The sequence below is a fragment of the Bombyx mandarina genome, chromosome 15 (genome assembly GCF_030267445.1).
Source record: "Bombyx mandarina strain Sakado chromosome 15, ASM3026744v2".
Classification (NCBI taxonomy): domain Eukaryota; kingdom Metazoa; phylum Arthropoda; class Insecta; order Lepidoptera; family Bombycidae; genus Bombyx; species Bombyx mandarina.
This window is the reverse complement of record NC_143221.1, coordinates 4048759-4074351: the sequence shown is the minus strand read 5'-3', so window position 1 is coordinate 4074351 and position 25593 is coordinate 4048759. Positions and strand designations below refer to the sequence as shown.

Genomic DNA, 25593 nt, shown 5'->3' with positions numbered 1-25593 from the left:
TTATAATCTTATAATTATATTTTTCACTGTGCTAGATGGGCAGCTCAGAGCTTAACTAGCATTAAGTTATTACTGGATCGCATAGCCTTAATATAAGTGCCTTCAGCAATGTTCAGGTTGAAATCAGGTTAAAGTCTCAATTTTAACATTAAACTTGACCTATCCTTCAAACTGGAATTCACAATGTTAATTTACTCGCAAAATTTAATTGTTGACTCATTTTAGGCCAAGTTCCAATCAGTTATAATAATTGAAAATGTAGAAGGTAGTTATTAACCAGCTAGTCTAAAAATTCTTTGTAACTTTAACTTAACTGTTTTAGCTCCTTTTACCAATTGTGGGACTATGCGGGATTGATGGTGGAGGCTACCCCCAATCAGACTTAGTCATATTGACTTCATTACTTAAGAATGCAAAATTACCTGCACATGTCAACGTACCAGGTATTTATAAACAATACAATGTTACTGCAGTTGAAACAGTTCTACTTGATTTTAGTTTGCAGTTTGAAAGCAGTATCTGAAAATATATGTTATATTCAATTTTAATTATGCCATTGTAACACTACAAAAAAATTAACAAAGAACAGTACTTTTTTTTAGTTTAGTAGAGTAGTCATAAAATTCATTAAACAACTTAAGTTTGTAAAATACCTTTATCAATGCAATGAGTTTCATTTATAATTTTAGACAATCAAACAACAAAAAGTTCTGTGATCTCAACACCGATATCGTCTTTGACATCTCAAACTGCTGCATCAGAGAAACAAGCCCCGTCCAGTGCTCAGCGTCGCTCTGATGCATTATTGGAACAGTTGACTGCACCTTTGCGGAATCCCATAACTTCGGCTATGTCGTCCTCTTCCGCCCCGTCTGCGCCACTCGCGTCACCTGGAAGCAAGGACAGTGTGGAAAGCAATAAAGATGGCAATGCTCAACAGAATTTTATTGACATGAAAGTAAGATTTTGTGATATTTTATTGTAAACATGAACGGAAATATAGGTACTTAAGGTAATGTTCAACATGCTGGTCTAGCTATGGGTGTTCCTGACTCTTGATTAAGGGTTCCATGCTGTATTTGCAGTTGAAACACAATTTATTGTTAGCGAGAATCAACACCTGGACTTACTAATTGTTGTCTTGTGTGTTAATAGTATCTACATATTACAAAGTAGTCTAAGTAAGAACTGTAATGTAAAGTAACAAAACAAAATGTTTGTCAGAAATGGATGACATCAACGTGCTCCTCTCTGCTGATGGAGCTGAGAGCGGGTGCTGTTGTGCTGAAAGTGTGCTCATCACTACCGTGTCTACAGCGATACATGAACAGGTGGCAAACAGCCAAGGAGACATCTTTATCACCTCAGTTCACTGCTGATGCTTCACTGTGAGTTTTTTTCAATAAACTGGATATTACATTATTTTGATGTCGTTATTAATACAAAAATTAGAATCAACTTCATTTAAAACTAATTAGAATTATTCCCTTCTCAGCCTTCACTTCTTAGTGAACGAGATTCACGTCTGTCGGCTAGCGTTGTCTCTACCGTGCCTGGAACCGTTCACGGCTGAACGAATCTCGACTCTGAGTGATGTCAGTGTTTCAGCATTGTTCTGCGCTACTGCACAGGTTTGTCACGTCAATACATATAATATGATACATATATCTTTTTGTATCACCAATTGTTTTTTTATATTTTTTATTGCCTTAGTAGGCAGAGGAGCATATGGTCCACCTGATGGTGAGTGTGTACCGTCCCTCATGGACTTCAGCAATCCCAGGGGCCAAGTCAAGTCGTTGCTTACCATTATATAAGTTGATGTCATTTATATCAGTTTCGTTACTAAAATGATTTATTCAGGTAAAATTTATTTTTTTCAACAGGCATCACTTCATCCCAAAGATGAAGAATATGAGCAGCAGATTGCCACATTAGTTGAGAGTGCCCTTAGTCTGTACAACACAGTTGGAGAAACATTCAGACAGTCGACCCGCGCTGGTGGATATGTAAGTTGTATACATACATACATAGTATAATATATGAGTAATGAAACACATTGTTTTTTTTTTCATCTTAACCAGTTTTACTATTAATATTTTATTAATTTAGGTATATCAAAACCACCTCATGATTGGCGCATGGGTATTGCTCTGCGGTCTTCATCACGCGTTAGGTGGTGCACCTATACCTTCCGTCGTACCTGGGAAGAGCCCAGCTAAAGTGCCGTCCAGACCTTACAATCTTACTAAAATGTAAGTTATAATGTGTACATCTCTATTTGTCATCCCTCATCATGGACCTCTGGGGGCTCCACGTCGGGCACCACTAATAACGACGACGAAGAAGAAAAAACAATTACTACTACTACTTCTCTATCCTTTCGTAATAATAAAATTAGGATTCGGAGTTTTTTTTATTTTATTGCTTAGCTGTCTGGACGAGCTCACAGCCCACCTGATGTTAAGTGGTTACTGGAGCCCATAGACATCTACAACGTAAATGCGCCACACACCTTGAGATTCAAAAATCGAAAAAAAATGAGATATACAATATGAACGTGATTAATTAATATATAAACGTAGTAACACATCAAGTACTTCCGAATTTAAAATATGTGCTTACGCGTGGAGCATAATTATACATTCACCGATTCAAGTGATTGGCAACAAAGAAATATTGCATGGAATACCATCGCCCTCTGTGTACAGCGCTTGATTGCTTTCATGCTTTCATATCTTCTTGCAAATACCTATAATGACTGCCCAATAGAAGGCCTAATATCCCCAAGTGCAGGGGAAGTTAACCAAGTGTCTGTCATAATACTATACTGAAACTTTAAAACTCATATCTCAAGGTGGGTGGCGGCATTTACGTTGTAGATATCTATGGGCTCCTGTAACCACTTAACAGCAGGTGGGACTGTGAGCTCGTCCACCTAATTATGCAATAAAAAAAATTTCAAAAATAGTGTAAATCCATAACGAATATGTTGAATGAGGCCTCCCTTGTGGGATTATGGTGAGGTCGGTGGGTGGCTCTACAGTAAGTGTGCGTGCAGGCAACAAGGCGTCAGTGCAGTCTGGGTGGCGCTGGGCGGGCGCTGCTTGGCTTGGACGGGCGCGCTGCTGTCGGACGCGCGGCTTGAGGCGCTGGGCGGGGGCGCGGTGGGAGGCTCGCCGGCCCCGCTGCGTCTGCTCGCGCAGCACTCCGCGCACCAGCGGGAACTGAGACTCGCGGCCGCCGCACCTCTACATCAGGTATTTTATCAAGAGCGAAAGGAACCGATGTACTCACGGTTCACCAACTTTTTGTCCTTAGTGAAACCATCAAAATGGATCTTGTAAAAGTCTTTGGACATAAGTCAAACGTACCTAATCCTAATTTTTGCTTACAAAACAGAAAAAAAAAAACAAATTGGATCAGCCATATCAAACGAGCTGTTTCCAATTGATGCACCATCATACATGTGGAAATTTTTATTCATGACAGAGATTTAAGGGAGTAGAATCAGATTATACACGATTAAAGTTTTAAAACAAACATATTTTGAAATAATGTTCTAAAGCATATGTTTCTGTATAATATATTATATAGACACATTTCTAAATAAACCAAATATTAAAATCTAAATTCTCAATCAATACCTATGTACTTTACAGCTCCTGGTAGCTCTTGGTGTTGTCTGTTATCGCAAGGCGACTAACTTGAAACGTGCCGTGGTACAAAAACAACAACTTGATGCCGATCCTGACCGCTCAGACTCCACAGTATATTTCCAGGATATGATACTGTGCTCAGAGGACTCTGAAACCGATGATGGTATGATGACCAATGGATAATAAATTATTGTTTTTAGCTGTAAGATATGACATCCCTTGATCTGTCTGAATAATAAAAAAAAAGATATATTTTTGCATTTTCTAAAAAAATTGAAAGTTGTTGTTACTCGACTTCACATCATGGACATATTCGCTGTCGAATCGGGAACTATGGTTTTTATTTCTAAAGAATACAAAAGAAGATTTTTTATTTATTTAAAAATATTCCATAATCTTGTCCAATTTTTTTTCCCTAAGAGCCCCATTTGCGCTATTACAAATATATTGAGACCTAAATAACTGAAACAGTATTAGATTTTCATTTTTCCAATAAAAGGTTTCCAATAAAAATGTAATTAACATAAAATATTTTGACACATTTTTTTTTGTTATAGACTTTTCTATATTAACTCTTTATATGTATCAAAAAGTAATAGTAATCATAGGTTCAGTAATGGTAATCTAATTAATTGTTATAATTTTAACAAGTCAACCTATAAAAATATAGTAATTTACTGCTTGTTTTTTTTAATACATATTTGTTGTGTGCATGTTAAATAAGTGGTGATTGGTGATTGACCGTGAATCGTTTGTTAAAATATTGACACCAGCATACTCATACACAGAAGACAGCGAACCTCTGTTCGGTCTGTGGTTCGAGTCGACGCTGGTGGCGCCGGACGCGGTGGACAGCGGACTCGCCCGCGCCTCCACGGACGGAGACGACACCGACGGAAACGGAAAATCTCTCGCTATTGTACCTGATAAAGCAGAACCTTATTCTGTGAGTAACATTTAATTTGGTGAAAGTATGTTTGATTTAATTTTTTTTATTACCCTTGTAGGCAGACGACCATACGGCCCACCTGATGGTGAGTGGTTACCGTCGCCCATGGACTTTAGCAATGCCAGGGGCAGAGCCAAGCCGCTGCCTACAAACCTGATTGCCTGATTGAAAATTAGTGGCTTTAACACAGCTTTGCGTGTTTTATTTATGCTAATAGGAATACTGAATCTTTTTGCAGACTTCATAGTTTTGAATTCAAATTAATTTTCTTATATATTTTTTTTTAGTACATAACATTGGCCACGGAAGTCTTCATACTTCTAAACGACGAGATAATAAGCGAAGGTTCAGAACGTCTTGGGCAGCAGTCACTACAGCTGCACGAGGCTCACCAAGCCCTGCTAGCCGCACTCGCTAAGGATCTAGACCGGGAAACTGCACGTACCGACACAGGTAAGGAATATTCTAGAAGTTTATGATTTTGGTACTATCGATTAAAGGTGACTCACTTTAGTAAAATATAGCATTGAGGTACCTGTAGAAATAATTGCATTTTATATTTTGCAGGAACAATTTCTGCATGCTTCGGCACACGTCTTGGGACACGGTATGCTGCGTTTAGCGCAAGCCTAGTTCGTTATTTACACAATTTGACCGGATCACCCGCATTCTCATCCCTCCAACCTGCGTTACACCAGCAGCTGTTGTCAGGTGGATCTGACAGAAATAACATGACCCCATTACAAGTGAGTATCTGTGCAGTGGATGACTTGATAGACACAAAGTTAATTGAATTATTAATACAGTAAAGTACCAATTAATGTTTTGTGACCGGAATTCCTCATTAGAAATTTATATAAGTAGTATTTACATAGACATTTTACATATTGTTTAGATTTAAAATAGAAATTGACTAATTTACTTAGGTCGGTCCTCGTGTGGTGAAACTTTTGGGAAGCATGATCTTGAGCAAGCCGGCGGCGGAGCGCGAGAATGCTATCCTAGCGATGTGGCACAAGATCGTGAACACACTGCAGGAGTGCGCTCTGCAGCCACAACCCTCACAGGACCACGATTATGAGGGTACGTTAATACATTATGATTAGTTTAAGGGTTTTTCTTTATCATATTAGACAAGGTTATAGGGAAGTTTTCGACTCATAAAGATACCGTCATACCAACATCATAATATAATGTTTACAATTTTATTCAATGACATATTGATGACATTATTGCACCCGAGCATTTTTGTTTTGAAACTACTTTTGAAGTATACAGAAGAATATCTATCTACTCATGATCAAATTAGTGTTCATTTTTAACATGCTTTATTTGTTATTTGCAGATCTGAATGTTGAACACGCACAACTGCTGGTTTATCTGTTCCATTCATTAACGCTAATGCAGAAGAAATCAGTATTGCTTATGACTTCCAATGCAATCATAAAGGTAAAATATCTAGTCATTTCAAATAGTTTTTATAACTTTAAAACATTGTTTAATTTTATTGAATTTTGTGTTTAGGTGGTGGAAACTTTGGGTATAAACGACAGGAAAAAGGCTATGCATACATTGCCGCATCAACTGATGTTGGCCACAAGACTGATGCTGCTACTAGAGTATCTCATGAGACATCTGTATGATGCACCACAGATGTTGTTGCAACAGGTGAATGTTATTTTTTTTGAGACTTTTTTTCCACTTACGGCTTAACACGTAATCTGCTGACTCAAACATTTTTAATCTATGATTTAATTGTGTCTTATCAATTTCCTTATTTTGCCGAAAATGAAAATTAGTATCTTGCCGAAAAATAATTCAGAACGTAATCCTCAACTACTTAGAAGGTCATGGATTCTAAATTATGAAGTTTTGTGAATAACTAACTGGATGATCATTTGACTTTCAGATTGAATGGAACCTAGTGATAGCACCGGGTCTAGCTCAACCAGCCCCGGAAGCCAATGCTAACGGCAATAAAAATACAACCAACGGCCTCCTAAAGGCTCGCATCTACTGCGAAGTGCCTCTTATTGAACAGGCATACAGAAGACTGTCCCAAGACGAGACATCTATGAGACCCAAGTTTTATGCATTAACAAGTGCTGAGATTAATAATCAGGTAAAATACATTTTTCTCCTACCTACGCCGAAAGTTCGATTTTCCTCCCGCTGTACAGGGAAGAAAGTCTTAACTTTTCTACCCTGGGTACGGACAAGTGCGCATGCGCGTTAGTGTCTACGTCTGCTCTCACGCACCTAAAATTCTCCGCCATTGTTGTGCTCGGGTAATTTGCAATATTGTGTTTAGTGTAAAAGTGAAATAAACAAAAGGCAATAAAATTTAATAGTGAAGTATTAAACAAAGACGAGTTCATCAGACAGTTCTTATTCAATTAGTAGTAGTTTATTTAAAAATTAAAAAACAGTTAAATTTTTACATGCGGGAGGAAATGTCCAACTTTTCTCCTTTGGTGCACAATGTACTATTTAAGTACCTATCAGTTGAATTACTTATTTAGTTTTTTGCTAAAAGTTAATACGGTTCTTTGCAGGAAAACCCGAAATTTGATGGTCTGGCGTGCAACTTTGTATTGGGTACTCCCCACAAATTGAAATATCCTTTACTACTCGATGCTCTATTGTCATTGTTGAATTCGGCTTGTGTCTGCGACAATCCGATGTATTTTGCATCGACAGTGGCTTTATCGGCTGCACACTATTGTTTTCAAACAGCTTGGAGGTAAGTTTTAAAGCTGGAACATGAATAGCTAAAGTTGTGTAAGTTTTAACAGCAAATAAAAATGAACAATCGTTACAGGCTGGTCATCAGCATGCCACCCGCCACTCCTCACATGGACAAGCTTCAGGCGGGTACAAACGCTGACTTGCCGTCGCCACTTCCACTCCACGCCATCATATGGGCCCCGCGGGCAGACAACAAGAAAGTTTTCAACCCCTGGCTCAAGGATGCTCTTGTCAAACAAGGAATGTATACTCAGGTAAATTTAATTAATTACAAAAAATAATCAAACAATAATACCAGTACTGCTAAATAAATAATTGTTTTTATTATTTTGAATAGTACGCTGAGAACTTATTGGCCGGTGTCAGCGCATCGTGCGACAATATAAAGTATACAACGTGGCTGGCTTCTGAAACAATAAAACATTTAAAACAGAATATTACAAGTAAGTAATCCTTGCAGATGTCCTTTACTGGTGGCAGGACCTCTTGTGAGTCCGCGCGGGTATGTACCACCACCCTGCCAATTTCTGCCGTGAAGCAGTAATGCGTTTCGGTTTGAAGGTTGGGGCATTGTAACTATACTGAGACTTTAGAACTTATATATCAAGGTGGGTGGCGCATTTACGTTTTAGATGTCTATGCGCTCCAGTAACCACTTAACATCAGGTGGGCGGTGAGCTCGTCCACCTATCTAAGCAATAAAAAAAAAAGATGTTCATATTGTTCAGTTGGGGCAAGTAGCTCACCACCAGCTTTATGTTGAGTGGTTACCGAAGCCAATGAGAGATGAGGTTGAATTATCATTAGTATTGTATAGCGACTATTTCAGCCGTCGAACCGCAACGCATCACTGCATAGCCGCAAAAATGTGAAGGTAATGGTACCCTTGCTGGCTTACAACGCACTGCAGCACACGCAAAATTAGAATTTTTACTGGTTCTATGTTGTTACTTGTTACTTTGTAACCCTCAGACACAGCCCACTGAGTTTCTCGCCGGATCTTCTCAGTGGGTGGACGTTTCCGATGCAGTGGTAGATTCTGCGAAGCACGGCTCTCGTTAGGGTTCGTGTTAGCAACGTCGTCAGGTTTGAGCCCCGTGAGCTCGCCTACTAGTTAAAGCAACGCTGATATAGCCTCTCAAGGCTATCAGCTTAGGCAGGAAAAAAAAAATGTTACTTTGTCGTGGAAGTCTGGGATTATTATGCGTCAAGTACGTATTCCTTTCATTAAAAAGCTCTATTACTATTATAGCTATCGGCTTACCTTCACTTTTGGATGTAATCTCGTGCGACGCTGCACTGGTGAGATTGAAAACGTGTCTCGGTGAATCTGCTGCAGTAGAGGCTCATCAGTTCATGCCGGACCTGTTGAGCCTGTTGGAAACATTGATGGAATGTTGTCGGTGAGTCTTTCGATTATTGTCATTAGTTAGATTATAATAATGGTTATCCTACACCTAAAATCGAAATGGATATGATTGCTTCTGGATAAAAATAGGATATACCAACATGTCCCTGTGCAAGCATGAGCTTGTATATTGCACTAGCATTTAATACTTTTTCTTTTCATTGCTTAGATGGGTCACGGCCCACCTGGTCTTAAGTGGTTACTGGAGCCCATAGACATCTACAACGTAAATGCGCCACACACCTTGAGATATAAGTTCTAAGGTCTCAATATAGTTACAACGGCTGCCCCACCCTTTAAGCCGAAACGCATTACTGCTGCAGAAATAGGCAGGAATGGTGGTACCTACCCGCGCGGACTCACAAGAGGTCCTTCTACCAGTAATTACGCAAATTATAATTTTGCGGGTTTGATTTTTATTACACTATGTTATTCCTTCACGGTGGAAGTCAATCGTGAATAATTGTTAAGTACGTATTTCATTAGAAAAATTGGTACACGCCTGAGATTCGAACATCGGTGCATCACTCAACACGTATGCACCGGACGTCTTATCCGTTACCGGCCACGACGACTTCACTTACCACTACACCAGACGGCATTGTTCTCAGATTGAGCGCCGGACAAGTTTTGGAGAACCTGATGGAGGGCGTCGTGTGCAACGCGCGGTCTGCGTACGTGAACAACGTGCGGCTGCAGGTGTGCGGCACGTCGGCGCCGCTGGGCACGGCGGCCGGCAGCACGCCCCCGCCCGCGCTGGGCGCGTGGCTGCGCGCGCACCTGCCGCCCGCCGCCGCCGCCGCGCTCGACAAGATGGCCAACCCGCCGCCGCTCGTCAACCTGGTGACTCATCTCCCTTATCTGCACCCGCCGCTGCCACATTCCGTAGAGGACAGTAGAGTTCAAGGAGGGCTGTGTTAGATGCTTGGGTTTCTTGAATGAAACGTCCAAATCGATCTGGAGCTTGTATTTTCTTTATACAGGTTTTTCTTAATTTTTGTATTGCGAAAACAAGTTAGCTTGGCACGCCTACGTTTTTTCATATACTTGAATTTTTGAGGCTTACCTAACCCATTTTATAATAATTCCAGTAATTTTCAATTGCTGATTAACACTAAAATATATCTCAAAAGTTAATATTTTAAATTTTACACTGCTTTAGAAAATAATCAGTTTTTTTTCATTTCCTAAACATTTTACATTTTTAGAGATGTGCCCTTTTCGAAATTGCATATTCAATTAAAATGTGAAAATGGTGTAGGTAAACATAAATAAAATTTTGTACATTGCTCCTTAAAAATTCGTAGGCGTTAACAGGCTGGCTGCCTACCTCTGTGTTAAAAAATGTGCGACTGTGCACGATACCGTTATTGCTTCTGCTTCTTGAAGCCACATCGAAAATTGTAATTACGCAAAAAGGAATCGAGCATAATGGAGATTTTGAAGAAAAAAAATAGATTTAAAAAATACTTTTTTTACAAACAGCATTTTGATTATAAAATTTTATAATTTAATTTAAAGTAGTAGTTTAATTTAAAGTAGGTAATAATTCAGATCATAGTCTCAATAGAACACGAGCGTCAATTTGGACTCTCTCTGATCTTTTATTTAATAATTTAACAGCAGAATTGTTTACAAGTTAAGCAACTGTTTATGATAGTCCTCCTTTAACTCTACGTCACTCCATAGCACGGTATGCTATTTGCTTCGTAAAATCCATAAAGCATGTGCTGAAGTGTAAACCTTGCATGTGCTGTGTAAAAGTTCCAGGATTTAAACAGCAAAGGTAGATCTATAATCACTGACACCATTAGACTTAGCTTCAATATATATTTCATTGATTTACTAAATCGCTTTATAAACAGAGCAGAAAAGTAATCTGAATTATTTTGTGTTTACCTGTTTATGTGTATATAATATATACGCGAGCGCAATGTGCCTTACACTTCCATTCAACTCGTATTTTGAGTCATTCTCACATATGCTCAGACTACATTCGACACGCTACATCCATTATACTTCATATAGAAAAAAAAAACCGTAACCCCTACCCACTATAGTAGATCCTATTTCGAACTCCTGATTGATTGAGGTTCAGTTGAGCTAATAACTCATTTAAAACGTTGAATCAAATGCAAGTTGTACTCAGTTGTAGTAGATTAGTTGTGTCTATGTATGTCGTATTGTTGGACCCTATATGCCTATGCCTACCTTTTATGTGCCCTCGTGTAATAAAATAATAAAAATTGTAAATACTAATAAGAAAACTCGTTGCAATTTCGTTTTTTGCTGAAAATTTTTAGAACGCAGCTTGATAGGATCGAGCTTTTGTGCTCGTTAGCTTTTATATAACATGTTAATCGCTTTTATTGTATATTATGTTGAATACCAGTTGGGCTGCTGTTAACAGTCATAATAATATACATTTGTATCCTGAGGTGATTTATGTTAGATTTATTCAGATCGATTTCCGATGCTGTTTTGCAGTTTGGCTTGTCTACATAAATGTTTAAATAGACTCAAAACGACTGATTATATCTAATAGTTTGCTTAGTTCAGTGGATCTTAGTTCCGTGGAGATATCACACGCATCTTACCAGTTCAATCTTACGTGATCTAGCTTAAATTAGTATTTTGTTTTCACTATCATACATTTTCATTTAAAAGACAAAATTATTCTTTTATTCATTAGCTTACAAAGGCAGACAACCTTGCGGATCTTATTATGATGGTAAGTAGTGACCGTGGCTCATGGCTAACGCCATCGAAATGCCACGGACCAATGTAAACCACTTACGACTACTATTCATCTGATTCTCACATTTTTAATATGCGATTGTGTCTAACGTTTTCTTTAATTTTTAGGCATTTTACGCTTCTCACATTATACCGTCTGAGAGCGCGGTCCTGAAGCTAGTGTCGCAGCACTGCGAGTCGATAAGTGCCAACACGAAATACTCTATTGGACTGTCCCTTATGATGCTGTCCTACTCCGCGGCTAAACTACTCGAGCTGGGAGCGAACAAACTGACAGACAGCCTCGAACTTACTAGAAGGACATTGGAGCTAATTGTCCCGGCTCTGGTACGTTTTCAAATTGTCAATACTTTCCCGTCACTACATAGTACTTATAAAACAAAGTCGCTTTCTCTGTCCCTATATACCTAGATATGCTTAAATCTTTAAAACTACGCAACAGATTTTGATGCGGTTTTTTTAATAGATAGAGTCATTGAAGAGGAAGGTTGATATGTATAATAACATCCATTAAATAGTGGAGAAATCAATAATAAATTACAGTTTCCGAAACGAAGCGAGGGCGGGTCGCTAATAAAGTAATTTGATTCTATACTTTGTAATGACATTGTCGATTTTGTTTCATAGACTGACGCTCGTTTGGAATTCATGGCGGAATCACTAGGCGCCACTATCAACATACTAGTGCCACAAGTTGTCAGAGCGGAACAGCTAATCCATGAACACATTTTAAAGACAACATACCCTGTACTTGTCGAATATCTGTTGCCTTCGACGGAAAAAATATTGAAACATATGGTAAGTTTAAAACTATTCAATTGTCTTATTACATGTTTTAGGTTCGATATTGCGATGATGTTTGAAAAATCAAATAATAATATGTAGACGTTGTCAGAAATAACTAACTCTTCAGTCTTATTGGTTCTTGTTCTGTTGACCAGGTAAAGTACTGGGAGAAGATTCTAGACCGACAAGCCGGCCGACTCGCGTATGAGTACGTGTTCTGTGAGAACTCCGGTTATTCTCTGGGAAGAATATTAATATCATCGCCGAATGCAAGGAGTACATATTCCGAGAGAGTAATTAAGTGAGTTTTGATTCTATTACATAAACAATTATTACTGGTGTACTTTTACTGGTGGTAGGACCTCTTGTTAGTCCGCACGGGTAGGTACCAACACCCTGCCTATTTTTGCCGTGAAGCAGTAATGCGTGTCGGTTTGAAGAGTGGGGCAGCCGATGTAACTATACTGAGACCTTGGAACTTATATCTCAAGGTGGGTGGCGCATTTACGTTGTAGATGTTTATGGGCTCCAGTAATCACATAACATCAGGTGGGCTGTGAGATCGTCCACTCATCTAAGCAATAAAAAAAAAATAACACCAGTTTCGTTTTGCGAATCCATGCAAAGCACACAATAAAATGTTTTTTTATGTCACAGACTGTTCATCAAAATATTCAATGGATGTGAAAGCTCCGAACTGAGCAGCAGCTTGTGCGTGTCTGTGTGCCAGTTCATCGGAGTCGCCGACCAGCAGGAGCTAGGTACTCTCCTCTCTCATATCTGTGTGGGAGCGCCAGGTTAGTACGGTTAACGGGGCTCACGTTATGTTTTTTGTTCAGAATATTTTATTGAGAAGATTATCCCTGTTTTTATGTTCAAAAAATTTGACTCGGCTGCTATAAACGACATTTAACCTTTTGACTGCCGTGTAGGTCACCGGTGCACTACGCGGCGCACTGAAGTAATTATGTCGATTTCTGTTACTAAAGCGCCGGGATTGCCTAACTTTGCCTTCTTTTGTTGGTTAATGTATGGTTTAGTCTTTTAAGTTTCTTAGAAATAGATTCATTCTCAGTATCGTTTGGATTTGTCTCTCCCAGAGTCTACTAGATATTCCGGCGCCTCAGTAAGAAGATAAGAAGTAATAGAGAAGAGAATTGCTTCAGTGCGCCGCGTAGGTCACCGGTGACCTACACGGCAGTCAACGTGTTAAAAGACACAAATTATTGTTTTTTTTTGTTTTTCGGTTGCAGTGGCGACAAATGGCAATACGGCCACTGCGAATGGGACTCCGACCGAAACAGAGCTGGCGACGCCCACGTCCTCAGCCCCCGACACGCTACTGAACCCGGTGTCGACGGTGCTGCACAACGCGCTGAGCCGCGTGCTGCGCTCCGCCAGCGACGCGCCGCCGCAGCGCCACGACGCGGACGTGCCCGTCGATGTGTTCGACACGCCGTAAGTTTGCGTCACCATATCAACGATTCTAGTACTAAAATTTTGGTACTTTTTACTGGTGGTAGGATGTGCTGTGAGTCCGCACGGGTAGGTAGGTACCAACGCCCTTGAGCGCGCACTGCGGTACCGTAGATCTGGTGTAGCCGGTGTGGTGGAGCTCGATGGGGTTTACGTTACCCCCCTTGACCGAGTATCCGTAAATGGATTCCTCAGAGTTAAAAAAAAAAGGTACCACCACCCTGCCTATTTCTGCCGTGAAGCAGTTATGCGTTTCGGTTTGAAGAGTGGGGCAGCCGTTGTACTGTAAAAACACTTTAGCGGTAAGCAGCGGCTTGGCTCTGCCCCTGGCATTGCAGAAGTCCATGGGCGACGGTAACCACTCACCATCAGGTGGGCCGTATGCTCCTCTGTCTACAAGGGCAATAAAAAAAAACAGACCCTAGAACTCATGTCTCAAGGTGGGTGGCGGCGTTTATGTTATAGATGTCTATGTGCTCCGGTAACCACTTGACATCAGGTGGGCCGTAAAATCGTCCACCATCTAAACAAAAAAAAAAATGGCTTCAGCATAGTTTCAATTATATTAACTAGAAAAGAAATTTAACTAATTATTTTGGTTTTAGTTCTCCAGCACCGAGACCACAATCAGAAATTGCTCAACAGTCTGGTAATTCGGGTAAGTCGCCTATAATCAATACATAATTTAAGCGTTTCGTGTATACTTATTCTGTGTATTATCCAGGGAATTTAAATACAGATGATAATTGCATAATAAATATTTGAATTATTCATTGGTGAGAACATTTCAATATAGTAACATTCTAATCTAGTTGTTATCTTTTTTTAATAAAGCATATAATGTTTATCAGAGACGAGTAGTTGGTCGGAGGGTAAAGACGGTCCTCCTGCCACAAGCGTCGCGCCCACCGCCTCCGTGGAGACGCCTCCCGCCCCTCTCACCGACGTGGCCAATGACAATGCCACGCTACTTTCTGCTCTCTGCAAACATGTCGTACTGCATTGGTGAGTAATTTTGATATTTAGTCAAAACTAAAGCGCCTCTTAAATATTTATGTATATTATGATCTACCTGCTGTATGCGACTTTCATTCTGTAGTCTTTAAAACAAAAAAAAATTGAGAAAGTAGATATTACTTTATTTCTAAAATTGCACAGATTAGGACAACACGAAAGAGATTTAATAACGAGAGTCTCATAATATTGTTAAAATGAAAATCGGCCTTTTGCCTTAACATTGAGAAATATACATACAGAGGATAAACCCCAAATCACTGAAAATAAATAGATAAAATTTATTATAAATATAAAAAATATATATATCGATCTCATTTTCATAAGGCGATAAGGATAGTGTATTAACATTATTACGCTTACAGCAACGAGAAGGTGAGTGAGCGGATGCTGACCGCGCTGATCAGCGTGTGCGGAGACAGCGCGTGCTCGCCGCTGCTGCTGCGCGAGATGTGTCGGCTGGCGGACGCGCACGCCGGCTCCGACCACAGATTGCTCTTCCCGGCGGCCGTGGGCTGGCTCGCCACCTGGTCAGTGTTACACTCCTTGATGGTCTATTATATATTATTGTTTTCTAAAAATTATCATCATTCATCCTCCTGATAATAGTGATAAATTTTAGTTCTTGTTGTAATCAAAATTTATCATCCAAGTTTGTAAATAATTAAGAATAGGAAAATTAACGTAGACTACAATACTATCCAGTCAGTTTTCAGCTTTAATATTTTTTTTAAATTAAAATTTTTAACAGCGTCGACAACCTGAGCAGTCCGGAAATACTGGAGAAGTTAGAGGAAGGACAAGTGGACGGTACTCTCGCACCGCAGATCGAATCAGCTTGCGTTCTGTTATCCTACTTAACTGACGCCTTGCACTCTATCAACATTTCACCACCGCAATGTAAGAATATATCATTAACTGAAATAAATATGTACTATATATACATATAGTAATTTTCATCTAGTAAACATATAGTAAGTATAGTTTTTAATAAATAAATAACATAATTATTAAAAATAATTTTCAAATAAAAAAAAGCATTTAATTATTATTTATATATAATTTTAGATTTTAATTTTTATTTTAGAATCTGTCAATTAAGAAAATTGAATACTCGATTTTGTTCCTTTAGCTTGGCGTTCAGTCAGTCCAACATGGGAGTCACCTGCTGATCTTGGCTTTGATCTTGATTATACTGACGAGCAACAAGACGAAGACGACACTAGCGCCGACGACTCGGTGAGTTTCCGTGAAACGTATCCTGCAAGTGTTGCCGTTGTGTAAATAATCACATCGATTCCCGAATTTCTTTATAATGTAACGTTACAATTGTTTTTAGGATGAAGATGCTATGCTCCAGTACAAGCTGTGCACGTTCACGGTGACTCAACGCGAGTTCATGAACCAACACTGGTATCACTGTCACACGTGCAAGATGGTCGATGGCGTCGGCGTGTGTACTGTGTGCGCAAGAGTCTGTCACAGAGGACACGATGTATCCTATGCGAAGTTCGGGAACTTCTTCTGCGACTGTGGCGCCAAGCCCGACTCTAGGTAACTGTTCACAACATGTCTTTTTTATTTCTATATACATATACCACCATTATACTGGTGGTAGGACCTTTTGTAAGTCCGCGCGGGTAGGTACCACCGCCCTGCCTATATCTGCCGTGAAGCAGTAATGCGTTTCGGTTTGAAGGGTGGGGCAGCCGTTGTAACTATACTTGAGACCTTAGAACTTATATCTCAAGGTGGGTGGCGCATTTACGTTGTAGATGTCTATGGGCTCCAGTAACCACTTAACATCAGGTGGGCTGTGAGCTCGTCCACCCATATAAGCAAAAAAAAAAAAAAAAACATAGTTTAGATAGTTTTCCTTACCAGAACAGAGTTCTCGAGTTTCAACTAAAATGTCTAGTAAGTTGTTTGTGTTCAGCTTTTAAACACTTGATTGTATCCTCTATGGAGTTTCTTTCTTTCGAACAAGGCTGAGTATTTCACTGCCCGGCGCAATGACTGTAACATAACATTTACTCGGATATGTCTTGCGCTACTCACGCGCGTTTAAACAATAAAAAATGTTGCTTTGATATAACTCCTAAATAAAAGCAGCCATATTTAATTTTACAATATTACACTAATTCCCATTATAATATATCAATAAATCCCATTGACACAGCCCACTGAGTTTCTTGCCGTATCTTCTCAGTGGGTCGCGTTTCCGATACGGCGGTAGATTTTGCGAAGCCCTGCTCTTGCTAGGGCCAGTGTTAGCAACACTCCCGGTCTGAGTCCCGTGAGCTCATCTACTAGCTCGGTGAATCTAGAATAACATCTCGAGTCGATATTGTATGAGTACGTTGTTGCAGCTGTCAAGCGTTGGTGAAGCGTTCCGTGAGCGGCGCCGCGGGGACCAGAACAGGTGCAGAGGAAAGCACTCCGGCTCCGTCCATCCGGCGCCGGCCCTCGAGCCCGGTGGCGCCCGCGCTCATGACTCCGCCCAGACGACCCGTGCACGCACACAACATACAAGGTACTCCTTTATTACTAGTCGACGAATAACACGGGTCAACACCTGTGGCACTGTGTAAACGTAAACACCCCACTCTCATAGCGCAGTTTTCTGGAAAGTATTAAAATTATTTAAAATTTATAAAAAAATTTAAAAATGAGTATTATTACTATAACTATCACAAAGCAAACTTTATACCAAAATAAGGTATTTTATTTTCGTTTTTGTGAATCATTAACTGGAAAAACCTAGTATAAACGCTAGGACAAGAACGAATTTTTTTTTGTAGACTTGTGTAATCTGATTACATTTTTCTGCATTCTACTCCAAAGTAAGATTTTATTTAGTTTTATGTGCATCGAAAGCATATACAGAACAAAACAAGTACTGTCAGACCTCGGATACTAAATGTCCTCAAGAAAGAAGCATTCTCAGTAGTTTCTGTCTACTAACAACTGAGCTAATGAGGTGATGGATTCTATCTCCAAAATAGTAAAAAGCTATGGTATTTTTTGTAATATTATACTAATGCCAGTGAAATTACACGCCATATGTATTGTTTTACATTATGAAATTACATCATGCAATATAATATATCGTCGCTGTCAAACCAAAATCTGCTATGTGCAAAAACTCTATTTTGAATTAACGAGTAAAAACATTTTCGTATAAAATTTTATGATATGAAGGTGAATTTTTAAGAACTATATCAAATGAAAGCTATAGATAAATATTATATAGCTATAGGGACACATAACAGTTTTTTTTATACGGTAGATAGGGCTGTGAACTATACGAAAAGGTCAAAAAGTAAAAATCTCAAAACGTGCACATAGCAGATTTTGGTTTAACAACGACGATATATAATTTTAACAGAAAAAAGTTGAACAATTATTTAATTTTAAATTCGCATTTACTAGATCGGATGCTATTAATTTTATTTTGGTTGACGTACTAGGGTGTCGCGCGTTCCTGTCGTCGTACGGCGGATGGGGCGCGTGCATGGAGCGCGTGCGCCGCCTGCTGGAGGCGCTGGGCGGGGCCGTGCGTGCGGCGTGCCAGCGACACGCACCCACGGGCGCACACGGCCGCGCCATGCGGGCACTCGCGCATCTGCATCTCGGCGACAAACGCTTCACGCACACAGACAACCTCATGCTGCCTACATTAGGTACACCCGCACTATACATATCTACGCTTGAAAGGCAAACGTGACTAAGCGACAATGCGTGAACTTTACAGTAGACTAATTTAAATTTGAAATACCTGAAAAAAAAATTATTTTAAAGAATCTACCTGTAAGATTGAAATCATTTTAATAGACCTAGAAATATATATTTTTTGCGCATCGAATATGATTATTGCCTATCATTTATGTATAAAGCAGTTATTGTCGCTTAGTCACGTTTGCCTTTCAAGCGTCGATATATAGTCGTCATAACGTTCAGAGAGGGCAGGAAAAAACATTTTTTTTTGCGAATTTTTATTTACTTTGTTTTTTTTGTCAGGTTCACAAGAAGGTGCATTCGAGAACGTGCGCATGTCATACACTGGAGAAAACGGACAAACAATCAGGCAACTGATGACTGCACATAAACTAAGACGTGTTGCCATGTGTTGCCTGGCGTCGCCTCAAGGACGCAGGCAACATTTAGCTGTATCTCACGAGAAAGGTCTGACTGTCGCTTAAGACTATATATACTATTTGTTTAAAATAATTAAAAATAAGGAAACAAGTTTTTCTTAGACTGCTTACATTTAGAAAAGCATAAAATATTAAATAAGTAAATACATATATTACAAGTACAATTGCACGAATCGACTTAAAAACATTACTCTTCATAGATAAATATGATTCATTAATTACAGGCAAGATCACAGTTCTCCAGCTATCAACTTTACTGAAACAAGCTGATTCGTCGAAACATAAACTTACACTAACGCGCTTGTCATCCGCGCCGATACCGTTCACGGTTCTAAGTCTGGGCGGGAACCCGTGGAATGAAGATTTGCTCGCAGTCTGCGGTCTCAAGGAATGTCATGTCCTGACCTTTAACAGTGCAGGTAAGAACGTGCGCTTTATCTAATGTCGATTAAAGTTCTTCTTATCAATGGACTAGAACTAGTACCTTTTAAGACTTTCACATTAGATGTTATAGTAGACTTTTAATTTAGGTGCCGTAGCAGATCACCTAGTTCTCAACACCGGTCTAGAGGGTAACAACTATGTCATTAAAGCAATATGGCTGCCTGGATCACAGACGCAACTTGCGCTGATAACATCGGATTTTGTCAAGATTTATGACCTCAGCAAGGATTTGAACAACCCCATGCATCATTTCCTCGTGCCTAGTGGAAACGTGAGTATTTTTATTTTATTTTTTAACTAGCTTGAAATTAACTTAGCATTCTAAAAAATATAGTATCTACTTAAAGTTTGTAATAACGAATGGCCGCTAAGGATTGATTGTAGATGAAATTCGCAACATAATACATTTTCGCAATTAGCAGTGGTTTTATGCTGAGAGCCCCCATGTTATCATCATAGTTCAACTTACTAAGTTAATGGTTCAAAGGGTGACCATTATTCCGATAGCAATGAGACTTTGTTGTTTATGATTTTTATGATCCCCAGAGACTTACCAGAAAACATATCAAGTACATTATAGTTTTATTAATTTGTTTGAATTACTTTGGCTAGCGGACAAGGATAACTATTCTCTTCATGTTAGGTACGAGATGTAACTTTTTTGAACCAAGACGGTGTTATGCACATGCTTTGCATGAGCTCTGCCGGCCACATCTACTGGCAGCCCATGAGTGAAGAATCCAGGGCGAGCCTCGGAACCTTCTACGTTACCAACACTCTTGAAGTACTCCATCCTGAAATACAGGTACTTTTTTTATTTAAAAAAGAAATAACAATAGTGACGTTTAAGAGATAACGCTAATAATGTTTTTCGTTCAGGACGTGGCTGGACTGGTTGGCGGTGGTGGAGTCTCCATATACTACTCGCATACATTGAAAATGTTATTCTTTTCGTACGCTCAAGGCAAAAGCTTCCTTGCTCCGTTGAACACTGTTGAGGAGAGCTTAAAAGGTAATAATTTATAGAAAAAAAGTATAAATCTTTTGTTCTCCGATACCGTACACCATATGCATTAAGCTAGTTTATTTCTTTATATTAGGAACAGCGATGATCACGTTGTCGGCGGCCGCAACTCAGAAGGAAGGGAGCGGTCGCGGCGGCGGCAAGCAGGGGGGCGTGCAGTCGCTGTGTCAGTGGGCGGAGGTGCCCGGACATCCCGGTCTGATCACAGCGGTCATGCAAGCGTCGAACAACCCGGTCGTGCTTATGTTGACACCTACTAACATTTTCGTGCAAGAAATAAAGGTACATATGTCTGAAATATTCACAATGCAATACGGGGTTAACAAAAAAACAGTCCAATCTTCCAGAGTATTTTTTGGTATAGGCACGTATTAGACTTATCTTATCCTGTAACTCATTACAGAAGTTTAAATTAGTTGATTAAAAGCAAATTAATTTATAAAATCCACATCCGACCGCTTGGATAAACGTAAAACGAGTGAAAAATTTCTGTCTCTTAGAGCTGCTGTGGAGCTTATTTGGCCATTCTCTTGGAAATGTCATAGTAATGATAATTTTATGGTTTTTTTTTTTTTTTATTGCTTAGCTTTGTGGACGAGCTCACAGCCCACCTGATGTTATCTGGAGCACATAGACATCTACAACGTAAATGCGCCACACACCTTGAGATATGGTTCTAAGGTCTCAGTATAGTCACAACGGCTGCCCCACCCTTCAAACCGAAACGCATTACTGCTTCACGGCAGAAATAGGCGGGGCGGTGGTACCTACCCGTGCGGACTCACAAGAGGTCCTACCATTTAGGTGAATTATACATTTAAAAAATACTAATTGCATAGAAAAGCTTTTCTCATGATTTTTATTTCACAATCTTTTCAACAGCTGTAAGTACTATCTTTGTACATCATCAGAAACGTATATATTGTTTTTATCTAACATATAAATCAACGTTTGTACAGGTCGTCCCGGCCAAAGCCAAGATAACGGATATGGTGGCGGTGCGCCACTGGTGCGGCGGCGGAGGCGAACAGAAAAGCACGTTGATTCTGTTGTGTGAAGACGGTAGCCTCCGCATGTATGCGGCCAACCCGGACAAGACTGGGTACTGGCTCGCCCCCAGCGTGCAGCCCGCGCACGCGCCGCGCCGCCGCGCCCGCACCAACACGCACCACGCGCCGCGGAAATCGCATCAAGTAGGTCTCTTTCGACCAGTGACGAGTCTTTGTGCGATGATGGTTGGGTGTACATAGACTATGGATTCTTGGACGATTCTTATTTAATTATATCACCAAACACTGAAAATAAGGAATTTGACATATATCTCATTTATTCTTTTATCAGTACTCGTCATTGTAAAAAAAAACATTTTTGTCAAACAACTAATTTTAATCAACATTTATTTACAGGCCATATCTAAGTCCGGTGCCAACGGAACAACTCAGTTCCCTATAGATTTCTTTGAGCATTGTGTTGTAATGAATGACATCGAATTTGGTGGAAACGATCTTCTCCAAGTATACAATACTGCGTTAATCAAACACCGACTCAATACAACTGGTGAGGTTCATACAAGGACTACTTTATTTACATCATTTAATAGTCATTCTATGACTTAAGTACACAATAATTATTTTTGTAGGTTTGTACGTAGTGTCTACCAAAGTGACTGGATTTTCTTTGGAAGTCATAAATTCAGACCCGAATATGGTGATTTGTGGCTTCCGAGTATTGCTGGGCAGTCAAGATGTTACGAAAACTCCCGCCTATATAGAAGTAAGTAATATTTAGTTGAACACAACAATAGAAAGTTGAAAACAATCATAGGACCACTATTAATGATGTTCTTGATACTACAGATACTGGGTCGTTCCTTACAAACTACGAACGTTACTCGCAACCGCTGGTTCGACATGCCTTTGACTCGTGAAGAATCACTTCAGTCAGATAAAAAATTGGTGATAAACTTCGGACCTTCGTCGGACGCTGAAGCTGTTACAATGGTCGATTCTGTTAAGGTGAGGTGTTTGGATTACGAATACAATTTATACGACTTGTATTTTTTGGTAAAATTAAATTTTGTTAATGTCGTAGCTTAATTTTTTAGGTTTACGGTAAGACCAAGGAACAATTTGGCTGGCCCGATGAAAGCGAGGATCCCTCTGCTTGTCCGTCATCTAGCAAAATCGTACAGGTATGTAGGATTCAATCATATAATATATTAAACAACCGAATGATTTAGTTTTTATTTTTTTATGGCTTAGATAGGTGGACGACACCTGGCGTTAAGTGGTTAGTGGGGCCTATAGACATATACAACGTAAATGCGCAGCCCACCTAGAGATATAAGTTCTAAGGTCTCAAATCTAGTTACAACGGCTGCCCCACCCTTCAAACCGAAACGCATTACTGCTTCACGGTACGGCATGTCCTTCAAAAGAGGCTTGTGGAGAGTATTATGCGGTAGGCAGCGGCTTGGCTCTGCCTCTGGCATTGCTGAAGTCCATGGGCGACGGTAACCATTTACCATTAGGTCGGCTCGTCTGCCTTCAAGGGCAATAAAAAATTTAAAAATAGGCAGAGTGGTGGTATCTACCTGCGCGGACTCACAAGAGGTCCTACCACCAGTAAAATTATTAACTTTAATTTCTTATTCCGATGATCAGGAGGCAGAAGGCAGTAGCGGAATGTGGAAGCCGAGCCCTCTGGAGCGGCTCGCTTGTGCGGCCCTGGAGACGCTGGAGCTGGGAGCCGGCACGCCCGCGTCGGTGGGCGCGGCGGGCGGCGCGGAGGACGGGGCCGAGGCCGCCAGGAAGCTGCTGTGTGCGCCCGCCAGCGCGCACCTGCACGCGCGGGCGCAGTGTCTGCTGCGCGCCGTGCACAATGCCAACTATCACCAGTACAAGGTTCATGTTTGTTATTGTTATATAGAACCCGAGTAACGCGGATACGCTCCGTAGTTTTTTTTCTTACCTACCTATACTTTCTACCCATCAAATGTTCCTGCATTGTCGTTACGATGATCTTGCAAACATTTTGAGACTGAAATCTGATAACCGTTAAATTAGATGGAACCCTATATAGTGTTATTTTCCTACCTGTGCTGATAGCTTTGAGAGGCTATTTCAGCGTAACCTTAACTAGTAGGTGAGCTCACGTGGCTCAAGCCGGAGTAATGCTAACACTGACCCTAGCAAGAGCAGTGCTTCGGAGAATCTACCACCTGATCGGAAACGCGACCCACTGAGAAGATCCAGCGAGAAACTCAGTGGGCTGTGTCTATTGGTTTATTCGCTCGTCGAGCCCCTCGTCGCAAACGACGGGTTCGACGAGGACGGTGACCGCTCCGTAGTGACGGCAGCTAAAGTCCACGAAGAACACCCAGTTGTTAAATTTACTTGTCATACGCTTTTGGTACAAAAACAAAAATACAAGATGTGCGAATGCATAGATTACGATTGAAATCAATACATAAATTGAATTTTAGATTATAACTACAGCAAGTCGTTTTCATCCATTCACATTGGCTATTTGTGAGAGTTGTATGTTCATACATACATTTTAGCGTACAGTTACCATTTGTTGTGGTCTCTTATAAAACGCACACAGCTAAAGTATTTTTTCTTTATTTGATAGGATCAAGCCATACTAAAGTACGTATGTACATCACTACGCGAGCTCCGTGACACGGCGGACCCTCATAACATAGACCCGGAGGCGTACTTCAGGCTGGTCCTACTAGCCCGAGGTGTCGCTGTGGCGAGACCAGTTCATCTAGTTAAATATAGCGCTCCTACGCCGCAGAAACCATCTACTGGTAAGAAGATATCTACAACAATTGAAGCCGATTGAATTTTTCAAAGGTAACTTCGTTACATAACTATTAAATGACTTGCTTTTAGGCGAATGGTCTGTTCTATGGAAAAATACGAGTCAAGACGAGAAAGATAAGGAGCCACATTTGTGTGCGTTACTTGCGAGCGTGCTGTGGCGCTTAGCCGCCTGCAAGTCTACAGCTGGGGGACCTCCTGGGATTCTTTCGTATGGTCTTCGACACTCTGAGCTGACACTGCACGCCTTCGCTGATACAATACACGCATTCCAACTGCACGGAGATCATGAATGTGTAAGAGCAATAACATATTAGAATACAGCTAAACTATAAATCAGTTTCAATCGACATAGAAAAAGAGGGTTCTCAATTCGACTTTTTTATGTGTGTTAGAATTTTTTTTGGTGAACCAATTTGGACATTTCTTGTTTGAAAGCTAGTGCTTTTCTTGTGGTTCCGTTTAATTGATATCCTCGAAGTTTCATAAGACTGTTATTAAAGGTAGCGATACTTTTGCAGATCGAATTTGGGAATCAAATTTATCTGTCGCTGTTACTCGCCGAGGATCAAAGCATCAGCTTCGGCACTAAAGCTGCCCTGATGAGAGTTCTGCGACCGAGAGTTAAACGGCGTCGCGTATTCATTCCGTCACCACCGAATACACCCGGTAAGTAAAATGAAATTCACCGACTTAAACCAGCAAGTTCATCACTTTCGTTATTGTTTTTTAGATGGGACCAATTTTATTATTTTATGAATTACAAGAAGGGTCAGCGGACGTCCTGTTCTAAAAAAAAATTATGCAATTTGAACATAACGCCACCTCGTATGTAATGATAAATTTTACTATCCGAGATCCCACTTTGGTGATGGTGATTCAGCTGTAGGGTGCAGTGATAAACACGAATTTGATCATTAAAGATAAGAGCGGTTACATGGAACTCAGGAGTGAATTGAGCCCGAAATTAATGAAATTCGCCCTGAATAAATTTGCAGACTCTATAACAGAAATATAACACAATGAAAATTCCTTATGAATTTAGGTGCTGTATCTTCGGTGACCACAGCTCAGCCGACAAGCTCCATAACGGAGGCCGCGGTCTCCGAGTCAGATCTCAGTGCTAATCGTGACGAACATCAAGACAATCAATTCATGGACGTCGATGATTCGCTCGAGCCTATGGTTCTTCTCGCCCCTGATGGAGGTTGGTGTTTTTTAATAGAAGCATGACTTGCTAATTTGTTTAAATAATTGCCGATATTTCAGCGCTGTAGCAAGCGTTAGAATACTCGTGAGTGTGAATCGTCCAGTTCCAGTGGTAACACCCAAAAACGAATTATA

The 25593-nt window shown here is 40.3% G+C and overlaps 1 protein-coding gene across 4 annotated transcripts in view; it reads left to right on the top strand.

Annotated features, from left to right (window-relative positions):
* poe (E3 ubiquitin-protein ligase-like protein poe) overlaps positions 1 to 25593 on the top strand; it is a 59804-nt gene that overhangs the window by 3672 nt on the left and 30539 nt on the right. For 2 of the 4 annotated variants that reach the window (XM_089733096.1, XM_089733093.1), the window contains exons 4-53: positions 323 to 443; positions 690 to 958; positions 1225 to 1388; positions 1496 to 1631; positions 1887 to 2009; positions 2113 to 2255; positions 3062 to 3260; positions 3663 to 3822; positions 4448 to 4605; positions 4896 to 5061; positions 5176 to 5354; positions 5535 to 5691; positions 5954 to 6057; positions 6133 to 6276; positions 6518 to 6730; positions 7164 to 7351; positions 7430 to 7610; positions 7694 to 7799; positions 8609 to 8759; positions 9376 to 9607; positions 11457 to 11495; positions 11630 to 11848; positions 12149 to 12319; positions 12463 to 12608; positions 12965 to 13104; positions 13561 to 13765; positions 14389 to 14441; positions 14635 to 14788; positions 15163 to 15327; positions 15549 to 15697; positions 15930 to 16036; positions 16137 to 16351; positions 17167 to 17330; positions 18268 to 18480; positions 18818 to 18982; positions 19179 to 19373; positions 19485 to 19669; positions 20042 to 20203; positions 20278 to 20410; positions 20499 to 20704; positions 21382 to 21615; positions 21829 to 21979; positions 22062 to 22195; positions 22279 to 22437; positions 22527 to 22613; positions 23086 to 23325; positions 24056 to 24236; positions 24322 to 24545; positions 24771 to 24918; positions 25295 to 25456. In XM_089733096.1, the coding sequence (XP_089589222.1) occupies positions 323 to 443; positions 690 to 958; positions 1225 to 1388; positions 1496 to 1631; positions 1887 to 2009; positions 2113 to 2255; positions 3062 to 3260; positions 3663 to 3822; positions 4448 to 4605; positions 4896 to 5061; positions 5176 to 5354; positions 5535 to 5691; positions 5954 to 6057; positions 6133 to 6276; positions 6518 to 6730; positions 7164 to 7351; positions 7430 to 7610; positions 7694 to 7799; positions 8609 to 8759; positions 9376 to 9607; positions 11457 to 11495; positions 11630 to 11848; positions 12149 to 12319; positions 12463 to 12608; positions 12965 to 13104; positions 13561 to 13765; positions 14389 to 14441; positions 14635 to 14788; positions 15163 to 15327; positions 15549 to 15697; positions 15930 to 16036; positions 16137 to 16351; positions 17167 to 17330; positions 18268 to 18480; positions 18818 to 18982; positions 19179 to 19373; positions 19485 to 19669; positions 20042 to 20203; positions 20278 to 20410; positions 20499 to 20704; positions 21382 to 21615; positions 21829 to 21979; positions 22062 to 22195; positions 22279 to 22437; positions 22527 to 22613; positions 23086 to 23325; positions 24056 to 24236; positions 24322 to 24545; positions 24771 to 24918; positions 25295 to 25456 (8200 nt within the window). The remainder of the gene's footprint in view (positions 1 to 322; positions 444 to 689; positions 959 to 1224; positions 1389 to 1495; positions 1632 to 1886; positions 2010 to 2112; positions 2256 to 3061; positions 3261 to 3662; positions 3823 to 4447; positions 4606 to 4895; positions 5062 to 5175; positions 5355 to 5534; positions 5692 to 5953; positions 6058 to 6132; positions 6277 to 6517; positions 6731 to 7163; positions 7352 to 7429; positions 7611 to 7693; positions 7800 to 8608; positions 8760 to 9375; positions 9608 to 11456; positions 11496 to 11629; positions 11849 to 12148; positions 12320 to 12462; positions 12609 to 12964; positions 13105 to 13560; positions 13766 to 14388; positions 14442 to 14634; positions 14789 to 15162; positions 15328 to 15548; positions 15698 to 15929; positions 16037 to 16136; positions 16352 to 17166; positions 17331 to 18267; positions 18481 to 18817; positions 18983 to 19178; positions 19374 to 19484; positions 19670 to 20041; positions 20204 to 20277; positions 20411 to 20498; positions 20705 to 21381; positions 21616 to 21828; positions 21980 to 22061; positions 22196 to 22278; positions 22438 to 22526; positions 22614 to 23085; positions 23326 to 24055; positions 24237 to 24321; positions 24546 to 24770; positions 24919 to 25294; positions 25457 to 25593) is intronic. The other 2 variants (XM_089733094.1, XM_089733095.1) reach the window with 2 other exon arrangements.